The 25,069-nt window shown below is 39.8% G+C and overlaps 1 protein-coding gene across 50 annotated transcripts in view; it reads left to right on the top strand.

Annotated features, from left to right (window-relative positions):
* The window catches only part of ATXN2 (ataxin 2), a 49,439-nt gene that overhangs the window by 19,496 nt on the left and 4,874 nt on the right, over window positions 1-25,069 (top strand). For 4 of the 50 annotated variants that reach the window (XM_085555836.1, XM_085555832.1, XM_085555835.1 and 1 more), the window contains 16 exons: window positions 247-444; window positions 957-1,135; window positions 2,651-2,860; window positions 4,845-5,027; window positions 6,611-6,799; window positions 7,520-7,627; window positions 8,443-8,513; window positions 9,231-9,538; window positions 10,025-10,088; window positions 10,191-10,343; window positions 11,495-11,555; window positions 13,361-13,545; window positions 14,114-14,246; window positions 18,501-18,554; window positions 23,559-23,704; window positions 24,567-24,794. In XM_085555836.1, the coding sequence (XP_085411962.1) occupies window positions 247-444; window positions 957-1,135; window positions 2,651-2,860; window positions 4,845-5,027; window positions 6,611-6,799; window positions 7,520-7,627; window positions 8,443-8,513; window positions 9,231-9,538; window positions 10,025-10,088; window positions 10,191-10,343; window positions 11,495-11,555; window positions 13,361-13,545; window positions 14,114-14,246; window positions 18,501-18,554; window positions 23,559-23,704; window positions 24,567-24,794 (2,470 nt within the window). Of the gene's footprint in view, window positions 1-246; window positions 445-956; window positions 1,136-2,650; window positions 2,861-4,844; window positions 5,028-6,610; window positions 6,800-7,519; window positions 7,628-8,442; window positions 8,514-9,230; window positions 9,539-10,024; window positions 10,089-10,190; window positions 10,344-11,494; window positions 11,562-13,360; window positions 13,546-14,113; window positions 14,247-18,500; window positions 18,555-23,558; window positions 23,705-24,566; window positions 24,795-25,069 lie in introns of all 50 variants that reach the window. The other 46 variants (XM_085555834.1, XM_085555830.1, XM_085555833.1 and 43 more) reach the window with 21 other exon arrangements.

Below are 25,069 nucleotides of genomic sequence, written 5' to 3'. Positions count from 1 at the left end.
AAGCTGTGCATCCTGACCTCGGTTCTCTAGGCAGGTAAATGGCACTGGTACATAATGTCAAACCAGTGCAGGAATATTGCTAATATAGCAAATAAACTGGCTTAAAAGCTTTTTTTTTGTGTGTGTTTTCTTTCTTTTTTTCTTATTTTTAATTTGACCCGTCTAGAATTAATTCTATATAATTTTGTATGTTCTTTGTACTTTTGAATTCATTTCAGATGTTCTTTGCCTTCCATTGTCTTTCAGGGTGCCATTAGAAAGAGATAATTCAGAAGAGTTTTTGAAACGGGAAGCCAGAGCAACTCAATTAGCAGAGGAAATTGAATCAAGTGCCCAATACAAAGCTCGGGTTGCCTTGGAAAATGATGAAAGAAGTGAAGAAGAAAAATATACTGCTGTTCAGAGAAATGCTAATGAGCGAGAAGGTCATGGTGTGAACACTAGGTACTTGCATACACTGTGAATAGTATTTTTATTTAAATGATGTACATATTTTGTTACAGTAGCAATTTACTCATTGAAACTGTGCTTTTTCAGTGGGGCTGATTAGGTTAGGAATCTTGTGTAAACAGTCACTTGCTGGTTTTGGCACTCGTGCTGACTTGTACACCTCTGCTTGGCCCTGTATTATCTGTAATGAAACAGACTTGTCCATTCTGATATTTCACTGTGGTGAATTCATACCAAATTACAGGAAAAGGCAGTGGTTTCAGCATGTCATGGAGAATTTCAGGCATTAGTACTAAATTCTTCAGTGTCTGTGGGCTCTTAAGAAGTGGGAAGTGTAGTGAGTATCAAAGGGTAGTTCATGGAGTGAATATTTGATCAACGTCTGATTGTATTTTGAACTTTTCTTGAGCTTCTTTTGAGAAAGGTAGGAAGCATCAGCAAAGAGTTTTTAAACTCATTATCTTCCAGATCTTCCTCAACACTGATAGAAATTTGCTGTGTTTCAGGGAAAGTAAGTACGTTCCACCTGGCGGGAGAAACAGGGATGTCCTGTCTTGGGGAAGTGGAAGACAAAATTCACCAAGGATGGGCCAGTCTGGATCAGGCCCACCAATTTCAAGGTCTGGATCCCACACTTCAGATTTCAGTCCTAACTCTGGAGCAGATCAAAGAGTAGTTAACGGAGGCAAGTATCTGAAGTTGAAATTAATGTGCCTTAGAAAAATGCAATAAATTACCTAATTACGTTGAAACTGCATATGATGTGGTTTTAGGATGTGTATTTAACAAGCTGCTTAGCATGCATCATTTAACACAGAGGTGGTGATTTTCACCTGGGTTTAACATATTGATATCAAAACATTCATTTGAATGCATCATATGTAGCTTTGCAGAGCAGCAGTGTCACATGTTTTCTACCTTTGTCTTAGATGATGGTGCAGGCTGCAGCTTTAAAGATGAAAAAATGCTTTTTTTGTATTTTTTTTTTATACTACCTGCTTAGCTTTTTCTCAAGGAATAGCAATACTGACATCTAGTGAAAGGGAGGTGGTGGCTGTAACCGGAGGAAGCATCCGCCTTCCTTCCCGGTGCTTGGATCAATTCTGCTTCTTACTATAGAGTAGAAAGCAGCTTGCTGGTTTCACCATGATGTGGGTGGAAAAGCCACTGATGGGAAACTAGGAGAAGTTATTACAGGAAAATCAATCATGTCTTCTCTCCAAATAGCAACTTGAGTATTTTCTGCTGTTTGCCTAGGTGACATTTATGAATGGACATCATTAGGCACTGAATAGCAGAAATTGGTGATTTGTAAACTGCATACCAGTTTTTGAGAAATGGACGTTAGCAGTAGCCTGCCTTTGAGGCATTTTTTTTATCGGTTAAAAGTACTATTAAACGAGCTTGCTGTGATTTAAAAACAATAATAGTTTAAAAAACAAACAAGCATAATGCTCAAGTGCCTCTATCTGGAGAGGAAGTCAGAAATATTTAAAGGTAAGTGAAAACTTCTTCTTAAATGGAGTCAAATGTAAAAAGTCTTCCCCAAAACAAGATGAAATTTGTACTATTTGTGGTCTGTGCCGTCCTATTACATCACTGAATCAACATCATACACTTAGCATACTCAAAATAAATAAAATGTCTTTGGTTTGAAAACAATGAACCCTATATCCTAGATTAAAATACCACATTAATACCGCAGGTAACTGATAGAGGCGTAGATGTCAGGATTCAGACACTGAACACCGCTGTTTTTTGTAAAGATACAGCTCCTAGAATTGATACTGCTCATCATTTGGTTTGGAAGTAGCAGTTTGTGCATTCAGTCCTACACATGAACCATTGTACAAGAACCTCTGGTAGCTGATGGAGGACTGATACGTTCTGTAGAACATATATATGGTAGGCTAACAGATCAAACTTTACTGTCTATTCCTTAGTAGTATTTGTAGATCCTAATTAACCCTTTGGGGAGTTTGTGACATTCAGATATTAAATTTGACCTGAAGCGGAGACAAGAACCTTACTGAGACTATTTTATTGGTTGCAGAAATAAATTAACCTACCCCCAAAGGGTTAAACATGAGAAATCATTTTGTCATATTTTACTTTTTTTTTTTTTTTTTTTCTGTTGACCTTTTTCCCCATAATTTTTCTTTAGTTTTTATACTTTCCTTCATATCATTTGTTCTGTCAGGTGTTCCCTGGCCATCGCCTTGCCCATCTCCTTCCTCTCGCCCACCTTCTCGCTACCAGTCAGGTCCCAACTCTCTTCCACCTCGGGCAGCCACCCCTACACGGCCGCCCTCCAGGCCCCCCTCGCGGCCCTCCAGGCCCCCGTCTCACCCCTCTGCTCATGGTTCTCCAGCTCCTGTCTCTACTATGCCTAAACGCATGTCTTCAGAAGGTACAATACCACGATTTGTTCATGTTTTTGTTTGTCTTTGTTTAACTCCTTTGTGAGTTTAATTACAAAATTGTTTTTCCTCTTCATTACTTAACCTATAATTTGTGTTTAACTTTAGTTTATCAGACTATTTCTATTAACCTTTTTATTTGAAGAGCTTTACAAAAACAAAATAAAGCTGTGAAATTTCCCAAGTTGGTATGAAATAAACTCAGCTTTGTAAACGCTGCTCAGTGTCTCAACCAACAACAACATGCAGGACACGATAAGTATAGAGAGCACTGTTAGGAATATCGAATTATAAACATCTAAAAAATATATGAAGGCAGTTGTTTCACAAAAAGCAATTTCAAATTTAACTAAAATGATTCAGTCACATTTTGTTTATTTAAAAAGAAAAGAAAGACGACTATATTTAAACAAGTGTAGAGTAGAATGTGATAGGATGAGCTGCTTCAAAGATGAATCAGTAGAAAACATTAGGCCTAAGTTTGCATTGAGGCAGGACAAGTCCCTAGTAGCCAAGTGTGTGCAGGGAAACTTTGACATGTGATCCTTGGTAACTGTATTCAATAGAATCTGAACTAAACGTATCTGTACTCCGAGGGTACAGTAAGGAAAAAACTTTTAAATTTTGAAGTGCACTCAGGAAAAAAAAAAAACAACCAACCATAAAGCTGTCCTGCACAGCACAGTCTGGCAGCCCTGGAAAAATGTAAACTGGTTACCTAAGCTCCCTGAAAATGTGCACTCTCTCTCTGGTATTGTAGGCTCTGCTGGAGCCAGGTGAGAGAAGCGTGCTCATTCAATCAGTAGCATGTTCTACAGCCTGCCTGATAAATGCTCAGCATGAGCCATAACCAGATGTGGACAGTAGCAAACATGTCTGCACAGTGTTCTACTGCCAATTAAATTGATCAGTGTGAGATTTCTTTGATGTAGCAAGATAGAAAGAATCTGTGTACAAATTCAGTTGTTTTTGAGCACTTGTGATTGACTTGTCAGGCATGCAGTGAACTGCTTACTGTAACATGAGAATTGCTGGGAAGTGTATTCTGTAAAATACTTGCCTGTATATAATTTGGATTCAAGTGTGCTTTAGATTCATGATTAAAATAGAAGCTAATGTTTAAAGTTTTACATAATCAGAAGAGGTACTCGGTATTTTAGAGCCGTATATAAATGAAACCAGGAAATTGCTACCTGTACTTCTGATACTGATCTAAATGAAAAATGAACTGTAATCAGCCAGATTGTCTTCTGCTCATGCACCATTTTTCCTTTTAGGGTATCAACATTTGAGTGTGATCTTGTAAAGAAATGTTATTAGGATGTAGAGACTGTATGGCTGCTTAGACTTGAGTATAACTTTTCTATGGCAGCTGTATAAACTGTTCAGAATTACTGTATTCTCTTATGACTTCAGCTTCTGGTGTGTTAAACATGCATGACTGGAACCTTGGGATAACAATAACTTGTTTAGTTGTGATTTTGCTGACTTGTTAATGAATTGTGACCTGCTGCAGGCAATTCAGCCTCTGTGCAGAATGATCTGCTGGAATTCCCCAACAGTGCTGGTCAGCCAGTGTTGGCAGCTGCTCTGTAAATCAATGTTTGCCATCATTGACCACCTGACAAAAATTATGCAATTATTTTATATACATATATATGTATATTATGGACATGGGCCACTAATAGGCAATATTGGATGCTTGGATTCAAGTATTTTGAATCACTTCTGGTAAAACTTCTAAATGTCAATTAATGTGCTTTTACTTAGTAAGGTAATGAGGATGCTGTTAGTCTGGCTGAACCAATGACTTGACCTTTTTGGTCTCATAGATGCCTGGTTCTAGTCAATGGCAGTGTGATTGTATTATTGCATCTTAGATTAAATCCACTTTTATAAATAGTCAGTATACTTAAGTATGCTTTGTGATGGATGTTGAGTACTTATTGTGTGGGGTTGTCTTCTTTTTCTCAGGGCCTCCACGGATGTCTCCTAAGGCACAACGGCACCCTCGAGGTCACAGAGTCTCTACTGGTAGGGGTACAATTTCAAGTGGCTTAGAATTTGTATCTCATAATGCACCAGGGGAAGCATCTACTACTGCAGTGGCACGAGGCAGCCCTTCAGGTGGGACGTGGTCATCAGTTGTCAGTGGGGGTAGGTAAAGCTTGGCTTATTGCAGATGGCTTGCCAGGGGTACCTTAGAGTCTTAATGCTAAGCAGAGTACTGTGTTTTTAGACAATTCAGGCTCTGAATACACTGGTCTGCTAACTTAGCTTGCTTAGACGTAGCTGGAGAAGGGTGTTATCAGGTAGTTTAGTGTAACAACTGGCCAGTTGGTTCTTAAAGCGTAATATTGTCTGAATTGCAGAGAGGACAGGTCAGTTGCTGTATGAAAGGAAGGAAAAATGTGGGGATTAGTTGTTGAAAGAAATAACCTGGCACATTATTGAAGGAGATGAGAAAAAGTTAGATACTTTTTGTCTGAATTTGGTCAGTGACTGTATAGCTGGATTGTTATGACTTACCAAGGAGCGAGGTGTTTGGGTAGAGGAAGGCTGGCATTACAAGGAAATGTGAAATGGTACTCAAGTGAAGTTGGATGTTCTTTTTTTCTTTAAAAAACGATGCAGACTTTAAGTGGTTGTTTTGTGTTTGTCAAAAGTACCGTAGTAGCAGATATAATCAATGTCTTTTCTGAATCAGCTAACGCTTTTTCTTTTTTTTTTTTTTTCTCATTTTTTCATGTTTGACTTTACATTTAAAGCTCAGTCTTGTGACATCAGCCCTGGTTTTGTAGTTGGGACTGTGTTCTGGTCAGTCGTCAGCAGCTGAGTGCTTTCTTGATTCCAGGTGCCAAGTGAGCAACAGTTCAGAGTCTGATACTTTTTAGTGCTGTTAGAATTCTAGGGAAGGGCAATGGGAAGGCATTTTTTAGAAAGCATGTAACACATAGACAACCCCATAGACCTGGTTGCCTTGTGGAAAACTTTTAAACGCTTCTGTTCTGGCTTTCTCTCCAATTCATCTACCCTCCCTACTCCAACTTTATATATCCGTGACATGCAAGTAGAACTGTTAAAAGACTTACTTTTCTTTCTTCTTGCTCACTTGAAGTTTATGTATGAATGTATGACATAAAGGAACTATCTAGCCACTGTGGGATGAGCAGGAAGCGGGAGGTATAACCTTTTAAAGAGCACACAGCTTTCTTTGCTGCTTTAATGCAAGGACAAAAGTGGCCATCAAGTCTCTCAATGAGACATGCATGGGTTGTTTTTGTTTTTGTTTTTTTTGCAGCTGGCAAACCTCCAAAGGATTGCATGCTGTAAAGGGAAAGGTGGTTGCATTGTTTTTCTTTTTTCCTCCCAGCCTTTAAAAAAATGTTTTGTATTTGTTTGTATGGAGATAGAACCACCTTTTTCTTTTCTGTCTGAAACTTTATTAATATGAGCTCTCATACCACTGAGGGACCAGAGACCACATTATGGTTTCTTGGTGGATTTGCAGAGCAGTGATATATGTTAGGGGACAATCTGCAGGAAAATGGCACCATTTATCTGAAATGCTGCATTGTAAAGAGCTAGGAGATGTACCTGAAAGGTAAATAGGTTTTCAGTCACTAGATAATGTTCCATTGAATTTTTTAAAGCATGTTCTTAGTTGTTTTAAAATTAAGCAAACTGCTGAGCAAATGAGGAAACTTATCCTATAACTGTTTTTTCCTGTTTGTTTCTAGTTCCAAGATTATCCCCTAAAACACACAGGCCTAGGTCTCCAAGGCAGAGCAGCACTCCTGCCGGACCAGCTCTGCCTTCTCCTCAGCCTGGTACTATTCCCACTGAATCTGTTGCCATGCCTGTTCCAGCTGCCTCTCCGACACCTGCCAGCCCTGCATCCAACAGAGCAGTTACCCCTTCCAATGAAGGTGAGTAACTCTTGCTAGCTGGCAAATGCTTCTGCTGCCTCATTTCTGAAAATGAAAATCCCTTTGCATGACCAAAGCTGATATATGAAATGATGGGAAAAATTCTGACTGATGCATTTGATTTTTCTATGTACTGAGTTCCTTTTTTCCCTGTGATGACGACTTTGAAGTAAGGTTCAAACGGCTTTCTAGTTAGACTGTATACTTAATTTCCTCTGCCCTTTAGGAGCTATGAAGTATGGGTGTTTGACCTAATTTAGGACATTTTTCTTTTTTCAAATGGATGTTTTGCTGTTTTCTCATTTGAAGAAGCTCAGCTCACTGATTTCTTAGAATATTATAAGCGTTGTGAAAGAATAAACATTTCAAGAGCACAGTCATAAGGATCTAACTCTCAAATCTTTGTAAAATTGCATAAAAAGAGCTTTTCTATGGGAAGTAATGTCCTTTCATTTTAAAGTTTATTCAGCCTAGCTAAGGATCTGCGTGTGAATTGGAGGAGTGTGGACTGGGATAGTTTCATTTGGCTTAATAAGCATAGGGTGGGCAAGGAAGAAAGGTAACTCTCCAAGCCCTAAAGAGAACAGAAAATACGTAACATAGAGATTTTCTTTTGTAAGCTAAATGTGGTTAAATCTCTCTTTTGTTCTTATCTTGTCATCTCTTTTTAATCAGTTTTAGTTGTGTATCAGAGAGTAACTTAGACAATTTCCTTTCTAGCTAAAGATACCAGGCTTCAGGACCAGAGGCAAAACTCTGCAGCTGGAAACAAGGAGAATATAAAGCCAAGTGAGAGTTCTCCTAGTTTTCCTAAACCTGAAAGCAAAGGTTGGTATCAAAAGCTTCTGTAAGTACTTGAGTAATGTATAATCCTGAGTACTAAACCTGCTATGTTGACTAGTTTAGTTAACATTTTAAGGAAGACTTTGAGGCTATCTGTCTTGGATGTTATGTAGAGAAAATGAGGTCATGCAGTTCTAAAGTGACAGAGACCTACAGTTTTAAGTGTTGTTCTTCACTCATTTAATCTACTTGCAGTATAGAGATATTCATGTGGATGGTGTGGTTTTTGTTTTGTTTTTTTTTTTCCTTTTTTCTTCCTTTCTCCTGGCCTGGATAGGGTTCTTAGAGCTGTGCACACAATACTTGTGGTCGTTGTGATCCACACCATTTTTTATAACCACGCTTCTTCCTATTAAGCCTTAATGTCGCCTTTTTCTCTGCAGCATTGCTTGTTATTGCATTTCTCATAAAAATCTTTTTACATTGTGGAACTTAATCAGCATTTCAGCTTTAACTGATACTTTTGAAATGTTGGCATGTTATGCTTTGAGGGTTTTATTGCACGCTTCTTTGTGTTTGGCTGGGTTCTGCAGTCCTTATACCTCAGGGCTTCTGTCTTAGTGTGTGATGTATTAGAACTATAGATGTGTCACTTACATAATGCCATGCTTTTACAGACTATTTCTGTGTCCTCATACATACAGTTCATGGGATGATACCAAATCGCAGATGAAGTGATGTAGTTGTATTTAATTTGTAGATATGCAAGCATTATCTTTTTGCAAATTTAGAAACGTGGGGGTTATAGATGAAAACCTGAATTAGAGATGCTTGGACAATTCTGGTCTTGTGTTTGGCAGGTGTATCTCCAATTGTTTCAGAACATAGAAAACAGATTGATGATTTAAAGAAATTTAAGAATGACTTTAGGGTAAGTGTCTCTGTGTGCTTACTTAATGGTATCGTAGTTCTCATGTGTCCTGATTACTTTAATGAACTGAATACATTGCATATGTTAATGGGGAAACGTTTCCTTGAAGCTTGTGCTCAGTGTGTGAAAATGTCCTTAAAAGCTCACAGTGAATGTTATGAAACCCATTGCTAAGTCTGCTTGTCTTATTGCCTAGTGAACAAGTGTGCGTATCAGCTTAAATACTGTTCACTGAAAATGCTGCTCAAAACCTGTGGAATAATTAGGTACAAAGAATCAATACATTTATGCCGTCTATGGAAAAGCTGCTTCAAAGTTCAGTGTAAGGTTTTGCTGAGGAAAATTGGAACCAAATATCTGCTGTCCCACTTGGTGTTTCCTGGTTGTAATGATTTACTAGATCAGGTCAGCTTTTTAAGAGTTACTGTTAAACGGCATCGAGGGGGCTGAGTCAAAGGCGTGGTCTTAAGTTTTCCTGCCACTTCCTAATAGACATGTAGGTCAGACAAGCCTCTGAATAGCTTCCTGCAGAATGTAGTCTTAAAACATTGTCAGTGTTCTTTTTTAATTATTTCTACCAGAAACATATGTTTGAAAAGGTTACTTCCAAACGACTGAGGTTTATGGGACTGTATTGTACTCTGTGATGGTGTTAGGTTGATGTTCCTAGTTTTGTGTATTAATTTAATGGACATATACCTTGGGTTTTTTTTCCAGTTACAGTCAAGTTCCTCTTCAGATGCAGTGGATCAGCTGCTAAACAAAACCCGAGAAGGTGAAAAATCAAGAGATGTAGTTAAAGAAAAGACAGAACCAACCCCTAAAGAACCTATCATAGAAACTGGCAGTAATACTAACTCTAACAGTGGCAGTAGCAAACCCAATAGTCCAAGTATTTCTCCATCAATAAGTAATAGTTCTGAGCAAAAGCGAGGGCCTGAGGTAACTTCACAAGGTGTACAGACATCTGGGCCTGGAAGCAAACAAGATAAAGAAGATAAAGAGGAGAAGAAGGATACTTCTGAGTGAGTAACTATGTCTTTTAGGATAAGCAAATCTGTTATTAGCATTTAATTGTCAGTACAAAAGCTATTATGAACATGCAATATCCTAATGTTTATATGGCTGTTGTAATTTGTCTCTTAATTGAGCAAAGGAAACAGCAGATGAGATGCCTGTACTGAATGAAAACCATCTTGTGAGTCAGTGGTAGAGCTGCGAGTATAGCTCTAGTCCTCTTGATGTCTGTTCTATGTCTAAATGATGATTTAAGTGTTTTTCTGCCTCATGTGAACTCAAGTATCAACAGCAGGAAAACTCCTCTGTAGAGAAGTGCAGTAAGAGTGTCAGTGAGAGTGGCTTCTTGTGTGCTGTGTTGTTTGAGTTCTCAGAAGTCTGACTTACAGATGGAAATATTTAATCTCTGTAGCTTTTTAATTGTTAGGGAGTTCTGCATATGTGCTGTAATGGAGTAATGCTCAATGTTATTTTTTGCTGTTCTTTATGTTTAGGCAAGTTAGAAAATCTACACTTAATCCTAATGCAAAAGAATTCAACCCTCGATCTTTTGCTCAGGTAGGTTATTTGATACTGTTTAACATTTGCTCAGAGGCAAAGCTTTTACTTGGAGTACGGTCAAGCTAATCTTACATATGTGCTGCTGAACTCTGTTTGTAGCCGAAGCCTTCTACTACACCAACCTCCCCTCGCCCGCAAGCTCAACCAAGCCCTTCCATGGTGGGCCATCAGCAGCCAACTCCAGTGTACACTCAACCTGTTTGTTTTGCACCAAATATGATGTACCCGGTTCCAGTGAGTCCAGGCGTGCAGGTAAAGCACAGCATGTGATGTAAATTTGTTTACACTTTTCAGATTGGGAGACTTAGGACATCTAAGTTAAGAGAGTCTAATAGTACACTTTGTATTACTCCCGTAAATATGGGAACAATTAAACTGTTGTTCAGTTTTAGCTATGTAAATACTAACTTTCCCCCAGTGGCCTTTCAACCTGAGAGCTTTAATAGTCTCAAACACTTGTAAATTCCAACAGCTGTTACTTGCATTTATTGTTAATCTGTGCAGACCTCCTTTCCCTTGCTCCCAGCACAGTACTGCTAACTTAAGTTTTAAGCAACTGTTCTAGTTTTTTTCCTCAGCTTCCAGCTGTGTCCCACTCATTTCTGATTGTTATAGAGATCACCAGGCTTTCAGACTTAGCTGCTGTAAAGTTGTCTGATTTGATACATTGCTTGCAGCAGCAATACTAGCATTACTTGGCTGGTTATTGCAAACCATATGGTCTTGGTTGTATGTGCAGACTTAGTCACGGTGGTGAAAGAAAACATAGGTTAGGCAGCGTTTACTAAACTGTATTTGAAATCTGGAATTTTTTTCCCCTTCTCCTCCTTTTGTTCAGAATGGTTGCTGGTTATTGGAAAAAAAATGTGGCTAACAGTCCTAACTTTGTGGTTAAAGGTTTTGGTAGCGGAGGAAGCGATGGATCTTGTGCTAACTTTTCTCTGGTAATGTGTTAACAAAACACTCAGTATGCTCAGAATGTGTTAATGAGTAATTTAGCTGTCAGCTTCAACAAGGTCACAAGAGCTCTTCTTGTTTGGAATAAAGGAGTTTCTTGCAAACTTCTATGAGGCTTCAGTCTTATGTTTGACTTAAGGTATTACATTTGTGTAAATAGTCTCTGAAAATTCCTAGTTTGAAACTAGGAATATGGTGGATCTTGAAACCAATTTCATGGTGGAAACTTATTATAGAGATTTCTGATATGTTGTGTTTGTCACCTAACTCTGTCAGTAAGGTTTTAAGAAGGAAAAAATGGCTTCTAATGTTATTAGAGGTCACTGTATTTCTTTTTTGTTTTTTGACTCAGTGTAAAACTTTAGTCTGAAAGCTGTTCACCCCAGCACAGACACATACACATTTTTAAAAGGAAGATTTAGCTTAAACTCCTCCTTCTGTTTCAGCCTTTGTATCCTATACCCATGACGCCCATGCCAGTGAACCAAGCCAAGACATATAGAGCAGGTAAAGGTGAGAATAATACTGCCTGTTTGGTTCTTAGTTTGCATGCAGCATGAACAAAATAACAAATGTTTGTGTATTTCCTAACCCATGTGCTTTTGTTTTCAAATTGAGATTTTTAAATACTGTTCTTAATGAAGGTGCGTTGAGTGGAAATAGACATTTCTAGGTAATGTAATTTGGCCAAATTTATTGTAAATTTGAGTAGCATGGCATCTCTGCATTTGGAATTTCATTTAACTTGCTGTATTCTTTGTACTGATTTGCAGCAGAGCCCTGAGTGGTGCCTTAGCAGTGTTTTTTGTCAATGAGAAGAATCTGTTTTTTCAGGAGTAGTAGTTATGCATCCACAAATAACTTTTTCCTGGTTCCAGTTCATTCTTTTGCATTCTCTCTGCAACAGTAACTGAACAGCTGGACTAGCACTGCCATGATTTTTAGCAAGTGACACCTCTGGCTGTGTGTGGTGAGATGCACTCATCTCTTCAATGCAGAGAAGGAGCAAAAATCCAAAATGGTCTTGTTTTTATAGCCCTATCAGATATTGCTCTGATTTGACGTAGTCCGTGCTTTCTTGCAGCATTGTACAGTGGTTCATGATGGTAGGTTCCACTGTGGCACCTCAGCTGCTGCTTCTGGAGGAAATTATTTGAAAGAGCAGTTTTGCTGTTTAGAAGTGGCCTTTTTGAAAGCAGGGAAGACAAAAACCTGCAATGTATTTCTGCTTTAAATGTACTAGCCTCACTGTGGTCTCACTAATTAAATCTTTTGGTTGCTAATGCTGATTGTTTTAATTAGAAGCATACTGATGGGTACTCCTGCCCTGCAAGGCTAGTCTCTGTTCTGAATTCCTTTCCAAAGTGTCAGTGTTTCCTCTGTATCGGTTCAGTGTGCAACATAGCCCTGAAGAAACTGCCTTTAGTTCAGTGCCTTTGCCCTCTTCAAGTTGTATTCTGTATTTACTTTCTTCATTTGCTGATTTGCAGTGTAAACATAATCATTATTGAGTGAATTTACTGACATCTTCAACATTTCCTTCTCCCTCTCCCTAAGAGGTCTGACAACATTGCACTCTGCAGTGGAGTTTACAGGTGCTTGAGTTAGCTTAGTTATTAATTACACCCTCACTACAGCAAACTGGAGCTCTCCTGGAGCCATCATGCCCTGTTGCTTAATCCCACACTACGGCCCTCTGCTCTCGTAATCTTTTCTCCCCTCCAATTATTTCTATTGCTTTTCCTTCCTATGGATTGATTTGTCCCCTTCAGTGTAGACCATGACCTGAAAGTTACTTTACACTATCCTGAAGGATAACACAGAGATTAAGAGATGCAAATACATAAAATTGCAGCTGTGTGGAGACCTTTATTCTGCTCTTCTCAGCCATGAGCACAAGTAACGTTAACACTCTGCTTTCCAGTTGACGGAGCAGTTGCTGAGTAGTTCCCATGGAAGATAAATTAAGCCTTTGGAAGGGGATAGGATCAAACTGAATTAATGTAGGAGTCCTGACATAACCCTTCTCTCTTGTTGATTCTCATCAGTCTCTTTCTCTCTTCACCTTTCTTTCTTCACAAAATAAACCGGCTTGAGTTTGTGGCTGTGTGTATGTTTAAAAGACAGTGATGACAAATGTTTATTGGAGGAACTCCTTTTTGTGTGCTTTCTGATAGAGCTCTAATGTGGAAGTTAAAATGTGAGCTGAGGAGCTTCTGTTTAGTAACAGTGGCACTGTAATGTAAAAGCTTTCAGTAAGACTAACATTTTTCATCCTGTATTTCTAATGTGTGGTGCTTTTTGCTTTGCAGTACCAAATATGCCACAGCAGCGGCAAGACCAACATCATCAGAGCACCATGATGCACCCTGCCTCTGCAGCAGGCCCTCCAATTGTAGCTACACCACCTGCTTATTCAACACAGTATGTTGCATATAGTCCCCAGCAGTTTCCTAATCAGCCTCTTGTGCAGCATGTGCCACACTACCAGTCTCAGGTAAGAATCCTTTTGGTGTATGTGATATGGCATGACAAATATATAAGTGGCTCAGTCCCAAATACCGTACGGTCTCCAGTCTTAAGAAGTCAGTCTGGAAGGTTTCTCTGTTCTGGAGCATATTTGGTATTGTGATGTGCTTCAAAGCCTTTAACGGTTGTAAGGTCAATTTAGAAGTTGTCATTTGTTATTGACATTACCTTTTTGAGCAATTCCTTTCAGGTCAGGGGCAGGACATCTAGTAATGCTCTGAAAATAAATTGTACTCTTAAGTTCAAAACATACTTAATCAGAAAAATATGTGATTATGCACATAAGATTGCATAATTAGAGTGGCAGAAATTAGGCATGCCAGTGGTTTTTGTCAGCTTCTAATCCACTGCAGAAAACATCCTTATGTTTGTAGAACAACTAGGATAAGCATGATAGTACAAAGTTCTTGTTTTGCCCTGTATTTTCAGTAAGGCCAAGCTATTGCTCCTTCTAAATACGTAATTATTGTTTAGATCAGACTCGTTTCTTGTAATTATCTTAACTGCCTGTTTTTTCTTATTTCTGTTAAATGCAGCATCCTCATGTTTATAGCCCTGTAATACAGGGCAACGCTAGAATGATGGCACCACCAACTCATGCACAGCCTGGTTTAGTATCTTCTTCTGCAACACAGTATGGTGCGCATGAACAGACGCATGCTATGTATGGTAGGAAACGTTTTGTGTTATATGTAACTTTTTAAGCTCTTATGTTGTGCAGGGTTATATTTAAATATCAAGTTTCAAATATGGGTATCACTCAAAATTACACCAGTAAATGTGGTTTATATATCCTAAGATGATGAGCAAAGCATTGAAAACTGAGCCACCTGGTTAAAATGAAAACTCGAGTGTGCTGATTTCAGTAGGATGCCAGTGACCAAGATGAAATTTCAAGCTGGGAGCTGCTAAAGAATATCTGCTGAAAGAAGTTTGTTCAAGTTGCTCTTGATGCCCTTGACAACATCCCTTGATTGTTTCTTGTTTATAAGTAGGACTGGTTTTATTGCAAGGCTATGACCTCAGTTTCCAAACTTGACTTTAGTTCTGACAACTAGTGAAATGCTGTCTTTATGATACTACTAGCATTATTAACAGTATGAACACTACTGTCTAAGCAAAATAAAACCTGTGTTGCTTACCTTTCTTTTTTGGTAAGTCAAGATTTAAGTATTTGAAACAACTCATGTATTACTTTGACTTTGGTCTTCAGCATTATCAGATGAGCATATTTCACTTAGAGTGAAATGGCAAAAGTGTGGGTTTCCTTGTTACAAACTATAATGTGAGAACTTCTAAAGCATTACAAATGTATGATAAATCAATGCCCCCTTTGGAGGGAAAGCCTCACTGCAAAACATGCTATGGAAAGAGGTAGAATCAAGGTTGCTAGAAGGCTTGAAAATTGTCATGAATTGTCAAAACGACAGATGGTCTCTTGAAAACATGGCATTTCAATACTTGTTACAGCATCTGAGGAAGACTTTTATTGGGTCACGTATATTATTGACTTAGATTCTAATAAAAGATTTTCTGTACCTTTAGACATCTTTGTATGTTTTCCGGTGCTTAGTTTTACTCTAATACTTAATGGAATTCCATGATGTGTCGTGAAAACTTAACAAGGCTAAAAATCTGAAATTTAGTGTGAAATTAATTTTGATTTAAACAGGTCTGTGTCTTACCCATCTGAAAACATCCTGTCAGATCTCTGCAGTAATATGGTAACATAGTAAAGAAACAAAAATAATAGAGAGAAACCTTTTTTTTGCTATTTGAAAGAACACCTCAGCTCATTTGTAATAAAGTTGAACTGGGAAGCTACATGAAGAGCTTAAGTCTTTCTCTCACAGGTCCTTACTAAATGTATTACTTTGATCTTTTCAACTCTTGTGCTTGAGGTGTCCATGTAAACAGATCTTCTGTTTGCTTTTTCACTAGATTAAATAGAATTCTGATACAGTGAACGATCAAAGGCTTTCAGACCTTTATTGGTGAAAACTTTCCTCTCAAACCCTGATTGTAATACAGCTAGACATGAGAGAATCTCAGAAGCTTCATTCAGAATGGTTGCTTGTTACTTCCTGGCAATTTCCCACTGTGCACCATCTTTCTCTTCTGTAAGCACTGGGTTCTACAGCATTGAAGTACAACCCTTTTCCACTTGGTTGACTCTGACCAGAAGTCTGCACAGTTTTTTTTTCCACTGAGATTCTAACTTACAGCAGTTACTTCTCATTTTGTATTGGTTTTGTGGCTTATCTGTTGTAGGTATGTGACCACCTACCAGTATGCACAAATAAGCTGGGTCCTTTCCACATAATTCAAACAATACTTTTCCAAGAGCACCTGATTTACAGAAATTGCATGTCTTTGTGTTTCTTCAAGTGCCTACTGGGTGACTCTTCCAAACATTCTCCCACCTTCCCAGAGAATGATCAAGCACTTAAAATTCTTGTTTATAGAAAACATTCGGCTGAATTGGATCATGAACTCCATATGAGACACTTTTTTTTATAGGAAGAAAACAAACAACAAGAAGAGTATTGGTCTTGCCGTGTGTAAATGTGTTTATTGCCTTGTGAACGTGGATTGACTCAAAGTTACAGTTAGTTCCCCATGGAGTGACTTCAGGTGTAGTGCATCACTAGGTTCCCAGGTTTTTACAGGGCTTTTGTGTGTTACTCAAAGACCTTGCCTAGGCTGATGATATTTCCTGAAATGTGTCTATCTATAAGATAACTGGCTTCCATTTATCAATATGTGACTGCTTGGAAGAAATGTAGAATTGCCTAAGATAGTAGATGAATGCTGCTTATGGAGTGAAGTGCTGACAAGCAACTTGCTGGAATCGTTCCCTTCAGTTTGAGTGACAGGTAGTTTTGAATGGTAATATACAAAGGTATTTATAACTTACGTTCCGTATTTTGGGGATCTTAAGCTTGCCCAAGGAATCTTTGAGCTAAATATACCACCATACACTGATTCTGAATTGAATTTGGTCCTCTTTTGGAAAGCAGTTTGAAAATCCAGAATAACAACTTCCTGAGGAACAGCCATTGCTGCTTTTGATTTCGGAGTGTTTGCTCAAGCAAGTTCTCACATTTCCCTTTGGCTCTTTAAAATAGCAGTCTGATCTATTTTTATTTTTATTCTCTGACTTCCCTCCCCACCCCCCCCTGTTCATATCAGGATTCAGTGGGTTACAGTGTCCTTTTATCCTTCAAGGTTCTGGTGCTTCCTTTCAGATAATTCTTGCAAAATTCACTCCATTTTTTTCCTGTGTATGTGGTAGAAAGAAGATGTCTACAAGGACAGCTGCGCTGAGCCGTGGGGGTTGGGGCACTGCTTGTGAGGTGTTCTTAAGGTGTGAAATGTTTTCTGGTGAGCTCTGAAACTCCATCTTCTTCAATGGTCTGGGATAAGTGAATGCCTGTGGCAAGCAGCAGCTGCCTGGCAGTGAGGAGGAATGCTTGTTGGTCCTCTCTGCCACGAGTTTGGTTTTTGTTTTCGTTCCTGTCTCAGGAAGTGAGTTCTCAATTCCAAATACACTTAGTGACTTACCCTTGTTGATCTGCACTCTTTCATTTTGAAGCAAAATATTTTTGTCTAATGGGATATTTCTGCACTTCTGGGATTTCTTTGCCAGTGCCCTGCTTGTGTTCCCAAACTGCTGCTGACAAGCAAAGCAGAGAAGCGGAGCAGCTAAGCTGTGTGCTCACCACAGGCCCATCTGAGTACACAAAAGGAATGTGTAAATCCTTGGGCTTTCCCCCCTCAGAACATGATGGGGAAGGCTCACACAGCCCTCTTTCACCTTGTCAGCCAGTCAGACTGTACAGATGGCTCTTGCACGTTTCAGCTCGTAAGTTCTGGAGACAAGAGATTCCCTTAGGAAGGGAAGTTGACATGAAAGTTCTGCAGGAGCAGGGCAGCACACACACTGATAGCTGCCCCACACACACCCCATCACACTGACCCATCCTCACCCTGCACATAGGTTTCAGGACACACCACCTTACACAAAGTGTTGGCTCTGTATGGTCCATATTGCTGCTCTGGTCAAGTTTGGTGGCTCACAGCTTGCTCCTATGTTGCCAAAAGACACAGCTTGTCCTGTGGTGTTAGCAGAAAATCTGGTTATCGAAGCTGAGGGTGGATGTATTCCTGTGCCAATTAATTGCTGTGTTACCATGTAGCTGAACTGTGTATGCTTGCAGATAATTGGAATTCTCTGAAAAACTTAACTTTTGTGTTTAAAAACAAAACAGAAACTTGTGTAAAACCAGACCTTGGTTTTATACAGATGCATTTCCTGTTTTTTGTGCTGTCATTCCTGTCCCCATTCTCCCTTCCTCTTTCCCTTTCTGCATATGTTTTGCTGGTCTGGTATTGTCTCTAACTTTATCTGGTTTCTGTCTCAGCAGTAGAGTAAATTCTATTACCCTGATAGTACAATGGTGGATATAATGTAAGCTTCAAAGGATTCTCCAGGGACTAAGTGAACCAGTCACCAAAGGTGTCTTGGAACTGTTAAGAATGACAGTGAAACAGTTGAACAAACAAGGGGGGCGATTTATGGTTTAATGTAATTGCATTTTAACCTTCTTGTTACAGTGGATTGTAATAGATCATAAATTGATGTAAAGTTGATTTGTGTTAATACTAAATTAAGAACTGAAGACCTCGGTATCACAGTGTAGAAGGAAGGCTTACCTGAGACTCGTATTGTTTCATCTCCACTCAGTTGTAAAACTAAATATCCAACCCTAATATCAACTAAGTAAATACAAATATCTGCATGATTCTACAGTCTTTTTAAAACAAACAAACAAACAAACAAAAAAGACACTGATCTTTCCAGAAGACGGGAAGCATGCACGCGGCAAGAGGCTAATTTACCTTTCTATTTCCCAAATTCAGCATGTCCCAAAATACCATACAGCAAGGAGACAGGCCCTTCTTTCTACTTTGCCAGTGAGTTGGGTTTTTTGTACTAATTTTGATTGTACAGAAAAGCACTATCTAAAGAACAGATGTTAAATGAATGGGACGTGTTGAGGGGAACAAGTTTCCTTGCACCAAACCAGTATGTAGAAAAGGCAGGGAAGTTCCTTTCAGCGGAAGAGCTGTTGAACAGATTTGAAGTACCTCAGGAACGTGGTTTTTGTTGAGTTGTTTTGTGAGATGAACGCGTTTTAACTTCAGTACCCACTCTCTTCATCTACAACCAGAAATGAGTGCCACATATGGACAGCTTTTCCTTAGGTGAACTTTCTTGTTCCCTTTCTTCATGGCCCAACTGAGATGTAAGACTTTGCAAGGTAATTAACTTCCTTGAAAGGAGGAGTGCCTCATCTCTTTAGAAGGCTGGAGCTCAAGCTCAGAGCCCATAGGAGGAATTTGCTCAAGCTACAGCTGGGGTGAGGGACACAGTTTGCATCTCTGTGCTGTCCCTGCTGTAAGAAAGCACCTGTCATTTAACAAGCAGTGCTTTTGGTGTTTATGGAGCCTCAAAGAAGCTGTTTGGGGTGTTCAGGCTGGATGGAGTGGGCTGGAGATGTCAGCTGGGGCATGGGGAAAGGAACTGCAGCTTCAGGGCACTGTCAGACTTGCGCCTGTACTGCAAGTACTATCTTGTGTGGCCAGCTGCAGCCTATGCCAGGCACTTTTCTTTCAATTATTACTTTTTTTTTAGATAATGTGATACATGAAAGATGTGAGAAACACCTCTTGTTCTCCAAAAATCTCTTCTAGAGCAGCTATCCTGTGTGTCCTTTGTACAGAACTGGTTTTATCTAAGCTAGCCTTGTGGGATACTGACCTGTACTCTTTTATACATAATGATTTGGTGCTTGGAAATAATTTTAAGAAGCTCGTTCCTTTAGTGGATAATCTTTTAAGGAAGTCCAGTTTGCCTATGTGAAATGACTTCTGTGAATGTTGATGTTCTGAAAGAAACATTGCTATTGCTTTGCTTCCTACCATTCAGGTCTTTTAAATGTAGTTATCCTCACCATCTTACTGGATCTGGCAATAGTTTTGAAGTTTGTTCACTGGTCAGTTCTTGAAAATAGGCTTCAGGGCATCTTTGGATGATGGCCACCATTGGCAGCACTGAGATCCCTACCAGGGAAATAAGAAATTACACAATATGGTTTCTGCATCTGGGAGTTCTGCTTGGTTTCTGCTGCTCTGACCTCTTGATTTCAGCTCCTTTGCTGGGTTTAGTAGCTTACTTTGATGTGGATTGCACTTCTGAATTCAGTGATTGCATCTGATATTTGTGCTCTCCTCAATACTGCCCCACTTGTCTTCACTGTGTGTATCTCCAGGTTAGTTCAGTTACACATCTCCTGCTGGGAACAATCAGAAAGATGCAGCAGGTTTCCTCAAGGAACATTTCTTGGGGAGAGGAACGTAGGGCATGAAGGTGAGAGGTGCTGTGTTTGTGCTAGAAGTGAGACAGCAAAGGGCTCTGTGGAGCTGTTTTGTCCTTGCCTGGTGTTTTCCTGGTGCTTTCTTGCTTACTGGACGGCCAGTTGAAAAATCTACAAAGTTCTGACATGGGAAAATATTGGATAATTATGGTTTTAAAATATTTTTCGCCCTCCTGTCTTGTGTGGTTTGTAGGGAGCTGTTTTGATGAGCAGGGACCAAGTTTCATAGTTTCATAGTTTCATAGTTTCGTGCGGGTTGGAAGTTGTTAAAAAGTTGTTGATCTTGCTTTAGTTGTGCTGTTGTAGGTGGATTTCTAGAGACCATTTTGCATGACTTCTTCCAGAGGATCACTGAGTTGCTCCAGAGATTTCGGTGGCTTGTCATAAACTGTTAATTGCAGCAGCTACATGTGGAAACCCTTTTACATTCCTAGAGCTAAAAGTTGACCTCTGGTTTGAGGTAATGTAGATCAGTGCACCTATTTCAGACTTGCTGCACCACTTCTGATTTGTGTCCAGGATTTAGATAAGCGTGCAAATACCTGCTTTTGAAATGCACTTTTAATAATAATATTGCTATTAAAACATACTTTGCAGCAGCATCTCTGCTCAGTTTAAGTGAACTTGTCGTTCTAGTGAAGGCAAAACAGGAGAGGAAAAGCTGGGGAAGTTACAATTCTACAATTCAAATAATAGAATTATTTGTTCTGTAAAGCTATGGATAAGAGACTCTTGGAATGTTGGGGAAGCTGATGGTATCATTATGGAAGTATCATAATACTTCCCCACCCTCCCCAATTTTTGGGGCACAGTTCCTCAGTTTAAGTGTTTTTCTGAGAGTGAAATTTCTCCTTGTGAACTTTGATTGTGTAATGTATCTGATTCAGAATAACTCTGTTTATTATTCTGTGGGCTACAGGATGAATTGCACTAATGGTTTCAGGGAGTACCACGTTATTTTGGGGCTCTTAACAAGCACTGTGGCAGGATGTGGGAAGCCTTGAATATCTTATGACTTGGCATTAATTTTCATGTACATTCAAAAACCTCTTGAATGGAGAAGAAGGTAACTTAGAGGAAGACTTGCCAGCTCTGCGGCCAAGGCGGTGGAATGAGAGCTGGGGAAGGCAAATCTTTGGTAGCCTGCCCTTTGGCAACAAGTGGATCCCGCTGTGAGTTTATTACTTTGACAGAGATAATAACATCTGGCCTTCTTCAGAGTGCTGCATAATAACGAGGTTGGGAAAAATTTTCTGCTGTAGGAAACTGTAAGTTTCATACTGTAAAAATAATCTTGGTTTCTGTTGTTGGTTTTTGCGTAGTATTTGTAAGGAGGAGTGGTATTTTGAAAGCTGTCCAAATCTGAAAGTGGTAGGGATGCTGCTGCAAAATACATTTTAGTAGTGATATGAGGAACAGTGACTTCTTTTGCTTTTGATGCTTTTGGAAGAGTAACTGAGTGCTCTGTGTGGCAGGAGACAATGTGGTTTTCGCTACGTGTGTCATGCATCGGTACACTGAAGTGCAAGAATTCAGGGTTACAAGTGCATATGGAGTTCATCTGCACTAATAGCCTGAAACGCTGTGGTGCAGATCATTGTGAGTCCATTTGCTCAGGGAAGGTTGAGTAGAGCTTTCAGGACAGCGGGGTGGGATTAAGTTAAATGTGGTGAGCAGTTACTTTATAAAGGAGGGACCTCCATAATGGCCTGCACAGGGGAGAAACATTCCCATTAGATAAAAAGATGCCGTTTGCTTATATTCTATTAAGTCTGTGATTTTTAGGAGTAGCGTTTGCAGCTTTATAGCAAACCAAACTGCAGGGAAAGGAGCCTTTGCACAGGGTAATTGTGTGTCAAGCACAGCGTGGTTGCTGTCTGAGACGGGCTTTTGTTCTATAGTGTTGTGCTTTCAGATGCAGCTATGTTTTTGTGTTGTTTCTCCTCCCATCTTGTCTTTTGTCCTTTCTATATATTCAAGCAGTTCTGTGTGTTCATGGAGCATAGAGCCCAGCACAGTGAAACTCCTCAGAAGCTGCAGCAAGCAGTTGACTGCAGAAAGTAGACCTTGTATTTCTCAAGCAGGGGGAGATGGTTGTAACACAACAGCTGCGCTTGGAATCACTCCTTGTGCTCTGCTTCCCGGGTATGTTTACTAAGGCAAAAAAAAGCTACCACATCACTCTACTTTGCAAAAAAAAAGACAACAAAAAACGCTGACAAATAAACAAAACCACTTCAAATTCTCATGCAATACAAAACCCCTGGAAGAAGCTGTCACCCAGCAGTGAGCAGTGTGATTAGCTTTGGTCAGAAAGACAGAAGAATGGTACCAGAACAAAGGAGGAGCAGTTGCAGGGAGCACATTCAGAAGGTTGTTGTTTGCTTTGGTCGTTTCTCTTCCAGCACCATTGTCAGCAAAGCTAGCCACAGTCCTGACAAGCTGTAGAACCAGAAAGAGGAGTGCACGTTTCCACGTGCAGAAGTGTAGCTGCAAGCTGTGGAGAGGTTGTGGCACAAGATCTAATAGCAAGGGAGGGAATAGGCAACAGTTTAATTTTTTAAGGGTCTTTCTTTCCAGTTGTGCACTTGTTTGTAGGAAGAGTTGCTGTTATTTTGGCTTTTCATGCTTTCTTTGGTTCCCTCAGATTAAAAATAAAAGTAAAAAGGGGAGGAGGGGAGAGCAACGTAATGTGGCCCTTTTTGAAGTAGAACTGGGCAGGCCTCCTTGGAAAGGATCTTGTTGATATTAGCTTGCTGTTGGGAGACTGGTATGGCTGTAGCAATAGATGTGGTTTCACTTGTGCGAGTTTCACATTGCTATGTTTTTTTTCCCCTTTTTTGGAGTTTCTTACCTTATTTGCTACTGTTTCAAGGAATTAAGAATTTCATGGTAGTGTTGAAAAGCTCACGTAATGGTGGCGATCCAGAAAATTCTGTAATAGGCCTTGAGGGGAGGGAGAGAGGCAACATTTTAGTGCAAGATGCTGACTTCTGCAAAAACTCCTCTGCTCTGATGTGTATATTGTGTGTCCCTGTAGCTCTTAAGTTAAGTATACATGCACTGTATATGCTTTACACGGACTGTACTGTGAGCAATTTCCAGAAGAGTAGCATGGTGAGGTTAGCCAGGTATAAGGCCAAATAATTTTTTGGATGGTGGAAATAAAAATGGCTTGCAACAGCTTTTTAAAGAATATTTCAGGAAAAACTAAATTGTATGGATAAATTTGACCTCTCAAACCAGTCTATTTGACAAAACAAAGATGAAATACTGCTTTTCTCATGTGTAGTATCTGTTGCATTGTCAAACTAGGGAAGATGAACTGTCTAATTATGGTTATTTATAGACTTCTCTGCAAAATCTACACGAACGCAAGGTAAGATACTCAGCTATTTGCAAGATAAATATTTATTCTAGAAGGGGGAGGGAGTATTTTTACAGTACAATAGAGATATAACAAAATTTTAAAGTGCAGATGGTGACTTGATGAAATGTATATTCTATGTCTGTTGTTAAATATTTTTCTTTTTCATCCTAGTTTCCACTGGCTCACTTGCTCAGCAGTATGCCCACCCTAATGCTACCCTGCATCCGCACCCTCCGCATCCTCAGCCTTCGGCTACACCAACTGGCCAGCAGCAAAGCCAACATGCTGGAAGCCACCCTGCTCCTAGCCCCGTGCAGGTAAAATATTAAGGGAGTGAGTGTCTTTTAATAGCTTTTAAAACACTCTACTGGAAGGAATTGCATTAGTTTGTGACTGTACATAGATCTATCGATTCCATGACAGGAAGAACTGTGGGGGACGTTGCCCAAAGTACCTGTGTGTGATAAATCTCACGCAGAACTGTCCAGCTTTCCACGTTTTCTAGAAGTGAAGATATATCATCTCATTCTTCTCTACTTGTAGCAGCCAAACGCGGTAGTCTCATGGCATAATTTGTAGGATAAACAAGGAGGAAAACTTGTGACAATCCCTTTTCCTCAATAAATGACAACATAAATCTGACCGTACGTTTCTCCATCTCCACAAGGGATGAGGTGCAGCTCGTTTCCATGTTAGGATTAAAAAAGACTCATAATTTTGTTGCAGTTTAATGCGAGTGGAGTTGGAAATATCAGATTAACACTGAGAAGGATTTTTCTCCAAGGCAGGCAGCTAGAAGCAAAATAGTACTTGTGATAATGCTGCATGCCATAGCTTCCTACTGGTGATGACTTTGAACTGCTCTTGTTGCGGTTAGGCAGTACATCCAACCCTGAGGCTGTAGGGTCCCTTTGTGTTTGCCTGGCAGTGTAGATTCTGGTCAGCACACCCATTTTCCAGGCTCCTCTGTACATGACTGGTGCAAGGGGAAGATGAGCCTGACACAGTTGCAGTGAGTTTTCTGGTAACCACAGGAATGGGGATCCTTAAATTTGTGACTTGAAAGATTGACAATGGGGAGCAGTTGTGCAAACGTTTTTTATTCTGGAAAGTAGCATAAACATCTCTGACTCTCACTGATGTACTGTCTTTTTTCTTTTTTTTCTTTCCTTTTTGCAGCATCATCAGCACCAGGCTGCTCAGGCACTCCACCTGGCAAACCCACAGCAGCAGTCGGCAATTTACCACGCAGGTCTAGCTCCAACCCCACCTTCCATGACGCCAGGCTCCAATACGCAGTCTCCACAAAATAGTTTTCCTACAGCACAACAAACAGTCTTCACCATTCATCCCTCCCATGTTCAACCTGCATATACCAATCCGCCACACATGGCCCATGTCCCCCAGGTAAACACAGTTTAACAACCTTCAAGACTAAATGTCTTAATGCCACAAAGATAGGACAGTCGGGCCTGCTGAAGTGATTTCCATTCTGTCACCTCTCAGCATAAACTACCTGTTGTGTTACTTAGGTTTCTGTTTGTACATTGCCTTTCTTTTAGAATTTTACAAGATATTTGGACCTCAGCTTCCAATACCCAGTGCATCTACGACTGTAGTTTAATAAAGACATCTTGAGCTGGCACTGCTACTGAAAGAAATTGAGCTCTCTTCCCAGTTCC

The sequence above is a fragment of the Coturnix japonica genome, chromosome 9, assembly GCF_054131305.1.
Source record: "Coturnix japonica strain WE chromosome 9, WE-NBRP24, whole genome shotgun sequence".
In the NCBI taxonomy this organism is placed as follows: domain Eukaryota; kingdom Metazoa; phylum Chordata; class Aves; order Galliformes; family Phasianidae; genus Coturnix; species Coturnix japonica.
This window is presented reverse-complemented; position numbering and strand designations above follow the sequence as displayed.